The sequence below is a fragment of the Ciconia boyciana genome, chromosome 5, assembly GCF_034638445.1.
Source record: "Ciconia boyciana chromosome 5, ASM3463844v1, whole genome shotgun sequence".
NCBI lineage: Eukaryota > Metazoa > Chordata > Aves > Ciconiiformes > Ciconiidae > Ciconia > Ciconia boyciana.
This window is the reverse complement of record NC_132938.1, coordinates 70365374-70383793: the sequence shown is the minus strand read 5'-3', so window position 1 is coordinate 70383793 and position 18420 is coordinate 70365374. Positions and strand designations below refer to the sequence as shown.

The window sequence follows — 18420 nt, the reverse complement described above, 5'->3', positions numbered from 1 at the left end:
ACAGCAACTAGTTCATGTTACAAGGGCATGCAAGCAGCCAGCCACATACAGAGCGATAGTTCACCTAACAAATCCTTCTGTTTCCTTTCATGGTCCGCTTCGAAACCTTTTGAGCTAGGCTGCTTTGGAAGCACTACACTTGAAGCACTGACAGGATTATCTGCTGCGACTGCCTGACCTCTTCCGTACTCTCCTTATGTTTCAGTGCCCACACCACCCTGAGGCGATGATCAGCTCCCCAGTATCACCAGATGTTGCATGAAAACATCCTTATTTTTCCCTCCATGTTTACTCCACTGCCCTTTATTACGTTCTCTTCTTAGATACCCCAGTTAATCTCCATTTCTCACTCTTACTCACGTCTCCTAGGATTCAGCCCACCACTCAGAGAAAGATGGAGACAATTGGCCAAAAGCTCACTCTAAACACCCCCCTCATGGTTCCAAGTTGAAGCCCCAGCTGATTTTCTTTGTCTTGCAGCCTGCAAGATGAAGAAAATGTCCCTTCCCAGCCACACCACAAGTTAAATCTCACAGATCAACTCTGTCTCCTTCCTTGGAGCCTCTGCTGTGTTCTGGCACAGCTCTCCTCTGTCTGTTCCACAAGGAATTTGACATTGTGAGAGTAGGTATGTCCTCCTAGCCTGCTTCCACCTGAATCCTTTAAAGCCCCAGATACACATTTTAGAGCTTTTTTTAGCTCCCAATGGCCAATGGCTATATTCTTGTGACAACGCGACTAGTTTTTCATGATCGAAGCCCCCATTGACGAAGATCTCTCTTCTTAGTTACCGAGTTTTGCTTTTCTCCTCCCTTTTGTCTTCTGAATTTTGTTCTCTCCTACAGTACATGGACTATTATTTCACTTCTTTCAGTATTTTATCCTCACTCAGTACACAATATATCATCTTCATTTGTCTTCACTTTTGTTCTAATACGTCATAATAGTCTGGCTTTCTTTTTCTTTTCCCATCCAACAAATCATCAGCCAGGCTGTTGTCCTTGTTCTCCAGCACAGGAAAACTGCCAAGCCTGAAATCCAATTCTCTTCTACCTGTCTGTCTCTTCCTCTGTCTCCTGTTGTATTCCTTTGCTCACACCCCAGACATTCATCATCATTTGTTGGCTCTGCATACCTGGAGTTTTCTGTACTGTTTCCTCTTTTCTTTTTAACATGATTTTAGAGGCTGGTCAGAATGCCACCCTTACCTCTAACCACACTACTGACCTTCAAAACCTTTGCTTTGGAAAGCCTGTCTCTCAGCTAGCAATTTCAGTTCCTAACTATGCAAGCGTATTTCTTCCTCCACACATATTCATAGTTTCTTTTTCTCCACAGGCAGCCCGAAGTGCTTACTCAGTATTCATTGTTGTCTACTTCCCCAGCTTTTGGACTTAAAACCTGCCAGTCTCACTGCCACAGAAACTGTCCTGTTTGCAGGCTTCAAAGCTAATTGAAAGAGTCCTGTCAGCAATTACAACTGTATTCTTGGTTCAGTTCAGTTGCATTACATTCAAGCAGTGTAAAAGAAGTGCCAGAAGGGAAATGACATGACTGTATTTATACTCAAACTGTAACATCACCACCTCATAAAGCTGATGATACCAATCAATGATTTGGACTCAATAAGGACATAATTAGAAAAGTGTCAATTTGAGAGTCAATGGTAATCATTCAGCTGTTATAGTTCGGCAAAGCTATGCTTCCAAATCCAGAAAGAAGTCGTTTGATGCAGTGCCTCCACATCAGGCACAAGACACAAGATTTAATTCCACTACTAAAGATGCAGGATTAGAGCTATTCCCCAGAATACTACCCAGAAAAGGATAAAACCCACAATGACTACATTTTAAGTCACTGCCTTCTCAAATGTGACCAAACACTAAGAATCACTTCAGCAGGTGAGGACAAAAGTTAGCATAATTAATGCAACATTTTCCTTGAAGTGGACTGGAGATTTTGGTGAGTATTAAAAAAGAAGGTAGGAACTTCTACTACATGTAAAGCTAGCCATCAAGCCCACAAATGCAGCATAACCTTTTTTCCCCTGTAGCTAGTTTTACTAGCCTACCCAAACTGCTCTTAGACCATTACAGCTAACAGAAAATGGAAAATTGATCCAAGGATTTCAAAACTCCGCAGTGGTATCAGAAAGAATCCACGTCATAAAAAATTTCTAACACAATGGCTATTTGAGTTGTTCCTGCATAGCAAACTTTATGTCAGCATTTTCTCCAAATAAAATCTTTCCACTAAAATAATGATTCTGATTTCTATGAAATAACTGATATTTTCTACTTTTTTTAACAATTTGATTAATGAAGAGTTGATAGGAGGTGAGAAAAAAAACAGGAAATCCCTCATTTAATAGGCACGTTGGAAATGATTAATCATTCAAGAATAAGATGAATTGGCTATGCATCAAGATAAAACCCATATTGTCCATAATACCTAACAAAACAGAACCTCAAGCTTCTATTTATTGTCAGAGGAAAAAGATGACATATGACTTTCACTTGATTTTAGAAAAAGTGAAACAACAGCTTTTAGGATTTTCATTTTAGGCATGAATTCAGAGTCAAGCAGTATTTAGATATATGCATCTAACAGACAACAGGAAATATTTTAGCTAAGTTTTTAACAAAGTTTCAATGTCTGGGTAGTTTGGGGTTTTTTTGTTGTCATTTTTGTTGACAGAAATAAAAAAAATTCACACTGCACATACTGAGCAGTGTCTTACTTACTGAGAACTATTGAAACATCTGTTTTACTCCTGAACTCCACAATCCAGCAGCGCTCCAGGATTACCACTTCAGAGGCTTCAGAACTCTGTGATACAAAGATGACAAAACATTAGGATTTGGAACCTGACTGGGAAGTCCTTCTGTTTGGCTGTTCACAGCCAATGCAACGTGTAGATATAAAGACAACAAAGCATAACAGTCACTAGGCAGATGGATACAGGCATTCTTTAATTACTGATCTGTGCCAGCCTACTTCAGCTCAATGAGCTATAATGGGAATAAACTGTTAGAAAAGACTATGCAGGAAACTAAGGAAAAGGGAACTCAGTAGTTAGGGGTTTTGTTCATACGGTAGGTAGTCAAAAGTTTAGGTGCCACATCATTCCTAAGCAAATTGGGCAAGCCCAGCTCATTCCAACTTCCATACTTACTAATAAGGCTGAATCAAATGTTGGATTCTATTCAAAGAGTAGGATACTTTCAAGTGAACAAAATAACATGCAGTCTTACAGTAGGCATTTCTCTTCAGTTTTCATTTGAAAGGGATTTCTTTATTATCACTTGAAACTTTGAATGTTGTCTCCGGCTACGCAGTTCAAATGACATTAAGTGATACGGACCTATTGCAGAGTGCAATACCACTATTGCAGAGTTCAAATTACCACTATCATTTGTTGAGAGTGCTCTGCAGAGAAGATGCAGACTCTTCTTCTAGTTTAGTAAGCGTGACTCATTTTTCAGAAGAGTGAAGCTATCAATCACTTCCTCAGAATTAATCTTTTTCCCTTAAAACTTTTATTATTCATTTTTTGTCCCCAACATCTGGGAACAAATAACCCTTAGAACATGCACCCATACACTTTCTCATTGCAGGTTCCCAACATGAATGTCACAGAGCCCATTCTCTACTTCAGTGAGATTCTGCAGGGACTAATGTAAATTCTTATTTTAACATTCCTTCCTCAGGTACTTCTCTATTCCAAGTGATCCTAAAGATGAAAAAATTTTCATATTGTAGACCAATTTTACCAAAAGCCTGAACTTTAGTTCCACATATTTGGCACTTAATGAATTACTTCATTAAAAAGTTCATATTTATAACCCCTGCCTAACAGACGTTTTCTTGTCTACCTCTTTCTCTGCATTTACACTGTGTTATTTGGCCTGCCAGAATCAGACTCAAACTTTTTGCCAAGAGTTTGACGTTCATTTTTAAATGCATGGCTTGATCCTACATTTTCTCACAAAAAGACCCTTTACTTACCTAGTAATACCATTGTCTTTCATGAGCAAAAAAGGGAAAATTTAATACAGTAAGACTATAAGACTACAGTAAGACTGACAAGTAACAAACGGGTGACATTTCAGAAAGTCTAACAAGGATTTCCTTGAGAAAGTCTACATTTATTCCCTCCCTCCCATCTTTTACCACTTATTAAATGAATACTCCAAACCCAGTTATCAAAGCACAAACCGACATCCAAAGGTGACAAAAGGTTAAAATAAAACAGAGGTGCAGGGAAAAAGCACATTATATTACATTGAAATATGCCAGAAGTCAAGAGAGGTTTAATAGACTAAGAAAAAGCAATCAGACTTATCTAGAAACCACTTGTACATTGACTTCTTTGAAATATTGTTCAGGCTGGGTTGGTCTAAAAGGGACGTATTGTCCTGTAGACTGAAAAACAGCTAATTGATTGTTTAAAAAAAAAAAGGGAGAAAGTAGTGAAACAGTGCAGTGAGTTTTAGGATAAATACAAGTGCTACGTTGGGAACTTTTTTATTTATAGAATCCAGCAAGTCGAGCATACATGGTAACCCAGCGGCAATTCGCAGGTGCTATTGAGTGAGGCATTCTTTAAGGTTCTACCAGGGAAATTAAATACAAGAAGTCTTTATGAGAAACAGCTAAAGGCAGCTTGGGAAAATAGGCAATAAGAGTTCAAAAAACAAACAGCAGACTAATTAGGAAGAGTTCTCCACTGCAATGATGCTGATACCTATTTTAATTCTTTAGATTTTGAAGCAAGATATCAATACCGATACAGTCTCCCAGATAATCCTCACTTGAAAAGTGGATAACGCAGCCTGATTCCTTCAAGAGCTGGCAATCTTTCAGAACAGATATGACCAAAAGAAGGGGTTTATTTCAGAAGTTAACAAAGGTCTGAGACAATTCAACACTCGGCTGTTGACTCTTATCCATGAAAGACTCCTACCCAGTCTCTGTCCAAAAAACAGTCAATCAATTCTAACAGCTTTTCCCCTTTTCATCCCTACAGAAAGTGGTTCCTCTGGTATCCTCCAATGGATATTCATGCCCTACAGATGAAACATGCAAACATGACAACTCCCTAGACTTAACGTTTCCTCCAAAACATGTATCTGCAGTAAGTGGAAGCCTGTCAGTATATGAAGAGAAGCAACTCCTTGTTGCATGGCTTTCAGGCAAGTCAGGTATTTGGAAAGGCCAGGGATGAAGAATCACATGTAGCTTGCTATAGTTGCCAAGACTTAAAGGCTTGATGTTCGGATTTGTATATGCAAGGCATATGTATAATACAAAGAAATTGGCAAGTGGTTAGCAAAAAATAACTATCAAAAAATTAACAAGCATTTGTATTAGTAAGGTTTGTCTCACAATGCAGTTGACATACAACAGTAACAAGAAACACAAGAGGAGATGGTTCAGAGTATTTCAAGCTTTCTGCATTTTAAGACAGCAGATTCTGCAGCACAAGAGCCTCTTTAGAGACAAGTTACTCCATTCCCTACACTAGTGGAAGCTGGAATGAAACAATGCTGCGACTTCAAATGAATCTGAATGCTTTTCCAAGATACACAATCAAGTACAGTGATCAGAGGACGTACATTTATGTTTTCTGTATGTGAGAGGGAACAAGAAGGGAAACAAGAAGAAAAAATGATGAAAGAGCATAAGGCTGCCAGAAAAGAAAGTACATGTTGCCGCAAAACATCTCTCACATCCTGACACAAAACTGAAGAAAAAGACCTTCAGAATTACTATTATTGCAGACTTTTCATCATTTAGATGAGCTGTTAGCTTTTTGTGTGACAGACAGAGCACAAGAAGTTTATTTACAAATGAAACGACAAAATTGTAATCAAGGGAACCATTATGCGTATCTGATAGAGATCAGCTTCGTTTTTCAGTATCTGAAGAGATCCAAAATTTCTCTCTTACTTTAAGAGCATAATATGAGCTTATTTGGACTAGCTATTATTTTATTTTTCTAGGTTTGATTTTAATAAAAGGGTAACTTTTAATTATCTGGTCTTTATGCATGGCAAATAGGATCAAAATCAGATCTGTAAAATGTGTTACAATCCAATATATTTTTTTTTTCTTCCTACCATTGGTAATTTTGGATAATTGTTATAAAAAGCTTACTGGAACAATCCAAATGCCAAACAGCAACTAGGCCTTGAACTATTACAACTTTCTTAAAATCCTGACAAAGTCTACAGGCAGCAGAACCCACCCCACCACCCCCCAGGTCAGGAAATTGTTTTAAAACACTGATTTGAGGAAGAAATTCAATGATTCGTAAATCTAACTTAAATAGCCTAGTAAAACCACTAAAGTAGAAGAGTGCCCAAAACCTAGAATTAGCAGAAACTCTTTCAATTCACTTTGCCCAATGATTGGCCAAGCTTAGCTATCAGTACGCTGTTGTAAATCCATCGTAGTGTACTACTAAATACACTACTGTCTACTGTAACTGTCGTGAGTTTCAAATCATAGTGAAGACATCCCCGTTTCTGTGGAGTCCATGCCTAAAACGGAAATAAGAGATAGTCGTACCAAAACACATGAGCAGGTGTCTGCTAACTGCATATTCATACCTACATAATTGCACACAGCTCCATTTAATGTAAAGGAAGCTTACTGATACTAAACTGGCAATCATCAGTCAAGTACCTAGCTCCAGATTCATGAGCAATCTGAAGTATACATTGCATAGAGAGGTTTTCTGATAGCATAAAATATAGCATTTTTGCAATTAAAAAGCGTAAAAACCAAAACCACATTCTACAGCAGTGAGGGAAGCACACAGTATTTGAAATTACATTGGTACTTTTTTTCAGTTGTTTCTAACTATCTGCACCGAATTTGTAACTTACCTTGTAACTGGAATTTATAACTACATTATTGCAGGCTCCAGCCTGCCATTTTTCTTTGGACTGGGGAGAAAAAAAAGCTTTCAAAAAATGAAAGCACTGAGAAACTTTTAAAATTGTCAGAGTGGCATGTTTGAGCTATTTTTGCATTCCTGTAGATCTGACTTGATGTACCATTGCGGGGGGGGAGAAAGTGTGTCATTATGAAAGGGTTTTACAATAGGAGATTTGTTGCTGTAGGGAGAGGGGAAAAAAAAAAAAAATCTACTGTTAGCTATATCAAGTCAAGAACTAAACTGACAGTTAAAATTAGAAGTGACATTCCAAGCAATTCCTCTGTGTTAAAACAGTAAGTAGAAAAGTAAAGCTATAGCATTGTAGAAAAAACAAACACTACAGAAAGTAAAAACTCTTCTAATAAGACATTATAAAAAGCCTCCACAGTCAACTGGGGGCAGGGGTAGGGAGGTGCTCTGTGTGTGAATGTCACAGTTTATTTTTTTTAAAAGCTTATTTTTGCAAACTTGAAATAATTAAATTGAAAGCCTTATAGAGTAGGGATGCTACATACACCAATCTACTTATCATGCTTTTCAAATCAGTTATTTTCTGCCTGCATTTATAAGTATTGTCATGATAAAAACAAGTTAAAGACAGAAATTTTACACAAAGGTAACAAACCATAACTAAACTGGACAAAATTATAGTGACACAGAAGTAACACAAAAGACTATGCTAGGGAACAAAACCAATGAAAATGCTTTCAAAATGCGAATGATGAGAGTTGGTTTCAGTTGTTGCTTGCTATTCAAGAAAATATTTGCAATAGAGGAGTTTTCCTGAAGGGACTGGTAGCAGCAGGTGAAGTTTATCAAATTATTTTGAACCCATATCATCTCTCCCCCAAACTGCAAAGTCATCACTGTCCACCACTTATTAGAAGACATATCTAACACCTTCACTAGAAGCCTTAGAGGAAAAGTTGGTGACTGAGGAAATCTGAAAGACCAGGTATTTGGGTACCTACAAGGCTGCTTTCAGTGATATACAGGCTAAGTGCCTAACTTGCAAGAATGGAAACCTTGAGAACCTACTCCTCATTAGGGACTCTTCCCTAGTTCCACCATGTACCTACATCCCGACTGTGTAAACCTGGCTCAGAAAATCTCAGTCTCAGACTCCTACCGAAGGCTGGCTTTCCAGGAGGAGAGCTAGAAGACAATGAATAGGCCTGATGACGTGGCCGCTATCTCTTGGCATGGCTACAGTGCAACCAAAGATCTGCAACACATACGCAACATATAACAGTATTAACGCTAGCCTAGTGTTAACCTAACTAGCTCTGACAGCAGCAAAGTCCTAATGGCATTAAAAATGGCACAAGCTGTACAACTTGCCTATGATCCAGAGTTTTTACAATTTCACTGATACTGGGAAATGAGCCAGTCAGATTGATACTAGCTCAATAATGTATGCATGTGCTCAGGTCGTGCTTCTGACTACGCTATAAACATTACCACCTACGTTTGCTATTTCAGCGTTAGCACAGATAAGGTTCATCTCTCCACAGTTAAAGCACAGCTTTTTTACATATATATGAACAAAAAAAAGCAACAGGATTTGTCAGGGTAATTTCATTCACTAATAGAAAAGCTAATAGTCTTAAAATGTAGGCTGGTACAATGTAGTTCTACAGCAATATGTCCATTACCAAATAGATCAAAATACACTGTCCTAATAGCGAGGTATTAACAAATGACTGCATGACATATGCAAGCATATAATTTGCAGAATTAAAAACACCCCTTTAAAAGTTGGCAAGCAGTATTCAACAATCTGAAATCTCCTTTAATATTATGTATTCTTCTGCCATATTAATATTCCCACCCTCTGTCTATTAAGTATCACAAAGCCTACAACCCAAGCCACGTGATAAGGAAGAATATGCTTCCTGGGCATCTGATGAGGTGCTTCAATTATTCCAGACAGGCTGTAACCTGGTAGTTCATTGCAACAACCTTTACAAACTGTCAGCTCACTGAAAGATACTCAAATTATCTTTTTCAAAAAAATTCCCTGCCCCCTGTGATTAATCTGTCATGCAATGCTACCAGATACCAACTTCATGCTGACAATATAATACTGCTAAGCTGCATTCACTCTGGAAAATGTTGTTGACTTATGTCACTGAACAAATCCTGCAGAACAGACAAGTACTTCTAATAGACTATTACCTTTAACAAATGTGAATAACCTAACCAATAGTAATTTTCTTTTCAGTTTCAAAACGCATTAGTAGTAATAATAATAATGTGCAAATACACATTCTCTTAATTCACACCCCACATTCACTCAGTTTATTATGCACGAGCATAATTTAAAAATGAAAATTAAACACTTTCTGCATTCTACACACAGCTTGAAACAATCTCAAATAACCCTTCCTACCTAAAAAGTTAATTATGTACAGTTCAGATACGAATTAGTTAAGTTTTTCAAAGTTATATTTTGGTGTGAGACTCCAGTGCTGTATCACAACACATACCTTGGATAATATACTTTTAAAAAAAAATTCTCCCCCTTTGTTCTGCACTTTTTGGCCGTCATTTAAAAAACGTGTTATTAATCTCTGGCTCGGTTCCCAATATATTGCCTTTTTACTTAAAAAATAGCTTAAAATAAGAATTAAATGTTAACTGTATTTTAAAATTAGGTATGACAGCTTAATTACAGCTTTTACCAGTTTCAGCAGTACCAGGGAAGTAAGGAATGCAGAATACAAAAACGTTACTGCTATAAGTATTGTGTGGATGTAAAAAGCATTATCTTTGGATATTTAAAAGTGGACAATGAAGGATTTTTCTTTCCACTGTTAAGAATTCTTACAATTTTTACCATTTTATTGCAAGTCTCAACATCTTGCATAACTTTCAGTAACTCTCAGTTCCTGGAGCCACAATATTGCAACCTTTTATTCTAAATCTCAGGCTTCCTGCAGGTGGGGAAAAGAAGTAAAAACAAAACAAAACAAAAACACCAAATCACCCACCCACAACAAAACCACACCCCAAGCACGCTAAACACAAGGTTTCCAGAGATCTTTTTGGTGCTTTTTAAAAGATGTGCATGATTTTTAAGCCAAACTCTTAATTTTTCAGGGCCGTAACTCCTTAAATCTTGAGGTGGTAACACCACTCTTGTGAAAGAGATGCAACCAAAATTTCCTTGCTGAAGTTAATTTGAGTCACAAGAGCTTACATCTCTCGCATTAAAAAAGGCTCAGATGAAATAACTGATTATATAAATTACTCCCTTCCCTCAGGAAATCCAAGGACTGAGAATGACAGGAGACCACCAACCACTCCTTGGGGAAGAATTCTCTGCCAAGTTCATTATGCCTCATTGATGCAGGGAGGTATACGTACCTCTGCAGGGTAAAATCTAGCTTGCAGAAAGATTTCAGAAGAATGCAATTTTATTTTCTGCTAGAGGAAGAAAAATATTTCACTGAAATGTTCAAGAAAAGAAACATTCTACTGGTTTTGGTACAGTTGACTAACAACAGATGACGAGTTCCTCTTGATACTTAGGATGCATAAAATAAGTTTATCGGTAGCCAACATACTATGATTTCCTTTTAAGTAACAATTTCCAGTTGTAAGCTATTAAAAAAAAAAGAAATTTAAAAAAAATTTAAAAAATCAATAGATGTACTTATTGCACTCCCTACATGAGAACAAAAGTCCTACAGGAATGGTTAACAAGCTTTATTTGGTCATTTCCATTCAGTACCAATTTCAGCCCAAACAACACTGTGCTGGCAAGACCCAGTTAAAAGGAACATCATATTTAATGCCAGGACAGTTCTGGCTATTTGACTTTAACACGTGAGAAAGCGCAAAAATAGAAGCATTTCAAGCACCAGTAGCCAGGCCCAAGTTGATCTCGGTGGAAAGGGGACACACATATAGATCTGTTAGTCCTCTGGCAAACTCTGCTGAGCAAGATTTTACCAACTCTGATTGCCAAAGGATTGAAGAATGAGGGTATGATGACAAGTACTGCACTCCGTGGCTACATATTCCCCTTGGTATTGAGAAGAACAAACATGACACAGGACTTCTAGAATGAGGGCACCAGGGAACCACTGAAATAGGACCAATAGGCAATACAAAGTCCCGCTTGCGATGGGGGGTGGAGGGAAGACCACTGTCATGAATGAGAGTATATTTCAGCATGCAAGGAAGTAGTAAGTGGCCAAAACCCCAGGAGCTGAGTAGACAACTGGGAACAACGGTTCCCTGCCACAGAGTCTGAACATGGGCTGTGCAGCCCCTGCAATAAAGAAAGTGAGAAAAACACCTTTTTTGGGTTGCATTGAGTCTTATGCTATTAAACACATGCTGAAATTAATTTAGCTACAAGGTTATCTAAAAAAAAACCCCTAGCAAGCAGAAATGGTTGCTGTTGGCAGTCTCCAAAACGTGACAGGCACAGGAGAGCGATACAGAGAGTTGATGAGTAAGGACAAGGAGGGAAAGGAGCGTGTGCTGGGTATAATACACTCAGCCCACAGCCACAACAACTGCCTTGACTCCCTAGCAGTCCCAGCTAAATTAGGGTAGCATAAGGTCTTTGTGTGTCTGAAACTGCTTGCTGAAAAGCTAGAGGATGCATGCCACTAAACTGTATCAGGGAGGGGACAGAGTTACACCGTGTGCCTGACCAATGCATCCTGACGGGAAGAAATTCAGAAATTGTAGGGCACTGTGACCCCTCTGCACGCTCTTGGGTATAGATTATTTCCAACAAAAGGAAACCTTGCACAATGGTCCACACAATTTTATGAAAGTGACATTTTGAACAGTTTCCTTTACCTAAGCTAGTTCATGTTTTCCTCACAGATTTGAAATCTTTTCGCAGTCCAGATGTTTAATTCTGATTTAATTCCAAAACAGGGTACCTATTTGTCAGAAAGTGTTTAAACAAGAGATGATCCAAATTGATAGACAAAATGAAGAAGGGGAAATAGATACTTGAAGTCATTTTATTTGGTAACTTACACCCCTCATTGTAAAGCAATCACCCTTCAATTGCCATAATTTAATTAAATTATTAATTTCCCTAATTAATTCAAAAAAGCACTTTCTTGGGGCTTTACTACCTGCTCTTTATTCTGAATTGGGGTCACATGAGTGGCAGGCATGCAATGAACTCCATCCAAACTTTCTTACCTCTGTGTTACTTCACTGCTCTTGTGAAACATGAGCCTTAAATAAGAACACTTTGGCACCACCTTCTCGCCGTTTATGCGCACGTGACAGTACCAGCCTCAACACATATCCCTGCTGATGCACTCCACTGTAAGAACTGGCCAAGTAGTCGTAGTTTCTAGATCTTATATTTTACTCAACTAGTTACCCATGCTAGACTTCCCCTCTCCTATTACAATGTAGTGATCAGCATTATTTGTATCAGAAGGTGAAAAAAACTACACTGAAAGGCAAATGAAGGATGTAAGTGTATATAAAGTAAACAAATATAGATGCTTATATAATCATTCTGCATGCGCTCTTGGAAGTGAAAGATGTTTTCGGGGATCATACAGATCATTCATTGATTTAAATGATGCACAAGCTGCATATGCAGTTATTCAAATACATTTAAAATATGAACATCATAAATGACAACACAAATTGCAGCAAAAAAATGGTATTTAAAAAATATTTCAAGTGCAGAGAAAAACAAGACCACATTTCATTCCATTGGTTGACCTCCAACAAGTAACTTGTGCAAATTACTGTTGCAGAGAACCATACTTTTTTCAAGACTTAGCTTCATGATCCACGGAACTCCAAAGAGACAGCCTCAGGATGGACTTTTACCCCTTCATAACAAAATACCTTTCTTCATAGTACCTTTCTTTTCAATGTAGGTGAAGTAGGTCTTCCCCTGAAGATTCTCCCAAAGTGAAAAATGAATCCAAAATTCACCATATGCTATCAACTTTTCCCACAACTTTAGAATTAAAAATTGGAATAAAAACATTGCAAAAATTAAGTGGTTTGAATATTTTTAATTATAAACTGTAAGTGCTAATATATCCAATGTATGTATTGTAAAGATAACTCCTGCTCTTCTGATTTCTTGGACCTGCCCATAGTGATGTTCACTTTTATTTGAAAGCGAGCTATTATTTTCCCCCCGAGCCTTAATCTTCTGCACAATGCTTTTGAAAGAAGCAAACAGAATATTTTTCAAGATGCTCGAGACTCAGTGTGCTAAGAGATGGGTGTTGTGTGATTAGCTATAGTCCCTAAGAGGATCAAAACAATTCCTAGCACACCCGTAAATTGTCTCCAGGTAGCCCTTGACCAGCTTCTAAACAGAGAACCAAATAAGACAAGCCTTTTTATTCTTTTTTAAGCTTCTTCATTTTAACTTCCTCACTCCTCCTCCAGCGTTTGTTTGTCCTCTCCTCGCTTTTTTGCGGCTAAAGGAATGGCAGCGCTCCAGAGCACTCCCAAGCTCAAAGGGGTGTAACAAGGTATGCCAGAGCACAGCTCTGCCTTTAACCTGCCCTGGCATCCATGCCAGGACCGGGCATGTCTGTGTTCTTTGTAAGAGCAGCAAAATTAGGCCCTTGATATTCTATATACATATCTGCTATATGTTATGTTTGAGGAAAAGCAAAACAAAACAAAAACACCAGACCACATAGAAACCCAAACCTGTTACAGCCATGGAAAGAAAGATGAGGGGATTTTTCTCCCAGAGAAACTTTTCTTCTCATATTCCTTTACAACCAATAAGTCACTGGACATAAAAGGCAGAGTGAGCAATTCATGTGTGGGCACCCAGAGAAAAACCATCTAGATTATAAACTCTCAATTTAGAAAGCTTACATCATACTCTGTGAAAGGAGAGAGACTTACTGAACCTCATCAATTTTAGTTTAAAAAAGAAAAACACCTCCCTTCCCTACTGATTAACAACATTATTTTATTTCAGACATGGTACTGACTTTCTGATCTTCAGGATTACATCTCAGGAACTCTCTCACTAAACAGGACCTAGTAAAGTATTCATGTGACAAACTGTAGAAGTTAGTTGCTTGGGAATTAGAAGGCAAACATTGTAAGCAGCAAGAATAATTTTTAGTCAGTTAAATACCAAAGGAAATGGTGGCATCTCACAACTATTAAGCCCATCCCACTTTATTCTTAATAAGCAAATTTTGTATATAGATTTTGAAAAAACGAATACCTTGGCTGAAAAAAATGTTTCTTGCTTTACTAGAACATCATGTATTCCTATTTTAGGATATTTGTAAGAACGGTAACTAAGCATAAACAAATTAAAAAAAAAAAAAGTACATTCATGCAGACAATTGATTCAGGACAAAACCAGCCAGATATCAGCAGAAGGACACTTCTCATAAAAGAGTTGCTTCATCTCTAATCTCTCAGGCGATCCTCAAGGGAAACCTACACAGCACTTCTCAAATACGAGCTTTGGAACGGAGGATGCAGTTTTACAGGCAACTAAACTGACATAACAGCTAAAATTCATAACTCTGCTAGATACCAAATACATCCAATGGGCCATAACATAAAAATTATGGGCTCAGTATGATCTCTCCCTCCACAGCCAACTCCTCACATTCCACTAGCTATAAACAGCCTGCCTCTTCCCCTTAGGAGGCAACTGCTTTCTAATCTCTTCCCTCCACCAAGAACACCGTCTACTCTTCTCCCTCCTCCCCTCCTAGGACCTACCTTTCCTTTCCAAGATGGCAAAATTGATCTGTATTTAATTGAACTCTGAGCAACTGTCTTCACCTTCTATTTAGCTTTGAATACTGATGTTTTGATTTCAGACCTTAACAAAGGCATTTGTGATCAAGAGCTTATCACTTCTCAGCTGTGTCACTTGGTCTAATAAACTCCATAGCCTCTAACTACTGATCTTGATTATGTTCTCACATCACCACAGATACTCTGAACAATGATAGTGGTGGTGTAACACACACAAAAAGAAAATGGGAGTAATGAGCCCACAGAAAGAAATTTTTGGAATGGCATTTGTAAAAGTCAGGAAAGAAAGATCAATAGGTAAGTATGTGTGAGCAAGAAGGGTACTTGTTTGAGCAGGCACGCCATAGCACGTTTAAATTCAAACTAAATTTAGTGACTTGATGTGCAGTGCAAATAAAGCTTTCAAAGATACCTACCAAAGAGTAGCGCTGGGGTTTCTAACCTATTTACCAGAAATTATTTTTTAAATAACGAAGAGTAAATACATTAAAGAAAACTTCTATCTGTACTTAGACCTATCCACCTTCTCTCTGCAAATACAATCTTTTCTTTCTACACTTTACAACAATCAAAGTATATTTAAAACCACAAAATTCAGCCCCAGCCCATGACTGCAAACTCCAGCTATGCAATCGCTCTTTGAAGCCAAGAGCATGAAGAAAAAAGTCCACCTGCAGAAACCACTGTCAGTCTTCCAGATTCTCAAATATTTAAGTGTCATGTTCTACACTCAAAGTAGAAGCAAAACCAGATAGAGGCATTAGAAGGTTAGTTTACTCAAACACAATTATCCAGAAACTGTCTGTTGATTACAGCATCAACAGGCCCTAAATATTTCTTTATTTACATCTAAATACTATTTCAATACATTTTATGTGCTTCGATATAGTGTAGAAACTGGGGTCTACAGTACCACGTGCTGACTATAAACAGCAAGCATAAAATTGATTGTTAAAATTAATGGTAACTGACAAGCTCTAATATGCCTTAAAACAAGTATCTTTCATGGGATCATAATAAAAAAAATATTCAAGCCACTGATTCAACACACAGGTATCCATAATCTTAACAAAAAACTAAATTACAACTTGCATCTTCTTAAGGCATTCCGCTTTAATCATGGAAGCTTTGTTCAAAACAATCTACTAATTCAAGTAATTCAGGTTTTTATACTCATTGGGAAAAGACAGCTAAACAATTAGTGCTTTTACTTCCAACAGACACACTTAAGTTTGTGGTGTTATAAATGACTTCATTACAAGGCTGTGAAGCAGTTCCCATGCAAAGTTATTTAGTAGTACGTTTATAGTGACACAAACAAATTTAAGTTTCAAGTTGCAAAGAACCATTGCATTTCCTAAACTAACGTTACAGGCAGAGTTATGGTTTTAAGGGAAAACATTGTGACAAAAGAAAACCTGAATTTAAAAAAAAAAAAGACAACAAACAAAAAAACCCCACACCACAAACACAACCCCTAAGCCCCACCCACCAAAATCAAAAACAACAAAAAACCTCACACAACACCTCAGTGAAAGTAAACTAAATAAAAAAAAATTATTTGTAAGTAGTAAAGAAAAGAAAAAGAGAGATCTTTCAGAAAATCCAGTAGATCAACTAGTTCAACTCAGAGTTGTCCACACCTTCAGCTAGAAACATATCAACTTATTTCCAGGCTAGTATTCCAAAATGAAAGTGTCATTTCAGGTGTTCAGAAGGTTCCCTTAAAGGCTATTAATGAAAATTTAAAAAAACACTTTGCAGAAAAGAAAAAAAACAAAAAAGATACATGTTTATATTTGTGCACACTATGCAGATGTTGGACAACCGACCTGGTTATTTTTACTTCACACATTAATAAGACAATTTACAATAGTCCATCCTGCACATAAGTGAAAACAGAGCATCAGCCTTCTCTCTAGTCCATTTACATCAGTCTGTTTGAAGGCCACTTTTACTGAACATCCTTAAATAAAAGTAGTTGACAGAGGTGGAAAATCTTCCCCAGCAAAGTATACAGAAGAAGAAATACAGAAAGGAGTCACAGAGGTAAAAGTTAACACATAGACTCAAAAGACAAAAGAAATGCTTGCTCTTTGGAAGTAGGTGTGGCTTTTTAGAAAGTCGCATTAAAAAAAAAACAAAACACCTGTTTTCTTTAACTTCGACCATATGGAGCCGAGAAAAAAGTAAGGCTATTTCACAAGGCTATCTTGGCTACTAATTACAAAACGGACGTCAGATTTTACAATCACTGAGATAATTGTCTCAATTTGCTTCTAAATTCGTTCAAATTTTATACATCCTATACTAAAAATACTGCCTAGTAAAGAAAACAGGCAAGAATAGAAATATTTTGAAATCTTAGCTGTCTTCCAAGGAAACAATATTGCTTATCATCCCAATTAAGTCAGTATCTTACAAAAATTCATACTGTTAATTTCCTAACCAGATTACTTTGACAGAACAACATTTACATCACAACAGAACTCAGAAAATTAAATTTAAAAAAATGTTTAAATAAATAAACTACACAATAATTGTTGCATCTGTGCAAAGGCCCACATAGCAGTATGCGTCTATGATAGTGAACAAAGGCAAATAAATAGGGAATTCTTTAAGAACAGGGCAAGCACATCATCATGCTTCTCTAAAACACCTCCAAGCTTCTACTAGCCTTGTTCAGGCACTTTTCCGAACAAATAGGTAATTGTGTTTAATGAATTTGTATCGATTCCTTCAGCATATTACATTTGCCAATATGTCCACTTCTTCTACATTTTATTACAGTTTCCTCCATTTTTTTCTGGCATTACCTTGCATTTTATTTTAAATAATCTTCTACAAAAGCCATTCTTCTAGTTTGCTGCACCCCCATGAAAACCACCAAAGAAAAGAAAAATAAAATCCCCAGTAAAACTGTGTTTGAAAACAGTTGTAAATATGCAGAAAGCATACAACACAGATACGTTTAATGCACACAAAAGGACAATATAGATGACTAAAGAGTTCCTACACAGAAACTACAGAAATTCCTTTCATTTTTACCTCTGAAAATTTGAGCTTGGCTACAAAACACAAACTGAACTATTGCAAGAATCCTGTCCTAATTTGTAGTAAAAGTTTTAAACTTGTGACACATTTGCTAAGTAATGCTGAGCAACCTCGTTTGGAGAGACCGATTCTAGCAGACTTTACAGCAGATCACCCTCAAGGAAAGCTCAGCTTTATGTACAATGCACTGATACGGAATCTCAAAAGAGTCTGTGGATTTGGATAGTCCAAATAAGAAGCCACAAAGCTTACAAAACTATATATAAACAAACATTAATTGTAAATTTGATGACATACTATGCAGACTTAGGTTAAACTTATCTCACCACAAATGAGAATTGTTTTCAAGACTAATCACGAATGCATTTGTTTCCTGGGAAGAAGAAACAAAGCAACAATTTTGGCATTGTAGCATTCACTTTTTTTTTTTTTTTTTTTTTAAGTTGTAGGTCCATATTGCACTTACAGGTCTTTACATAAAATATTCTAAAAGCTCACGGGCAACCAACAATGATGTTACTGCTTGCTCACTGAGCAAACATAGTATATAATAGCCTTTATCTTGCCCTTCTGCATTTTCCTTCTTTGGTCATAAAAAGACAGCTCCAAGTTTCTGAAACAATTATTTCAAAAACTCAATTACAGATAACAGTAATTAA

General features: G+C 37.2%; 1 protein-coding gene across 7 annotated transcripts in view; it reads right to left on the bottom strand.

The window, feature by feature from the left end:
* The window catches only part of INPP4B (inositol polyphosphate-4-phosphatase type II B), a 370109-nt gene that overhangs the window by 250225 nt on the left and 101464 nt on the right, over nucleotides 1-18420 (bottom strand). For all 7 annotated transcript variants that reach the window (XM_072862441.1, XM_072862442.1, XM_072862437.1 and 4 more), the window contains one exon: nucleotides 2745-2829. In XM_072862441.1, the coding sequence (XP_072718542.1) occupies nucleotides 2745-2829 (85 nt within the window). The remainder of the gene's footprint in view (nucleotides 1-2744; nucleotides 2830-18420) is intronic.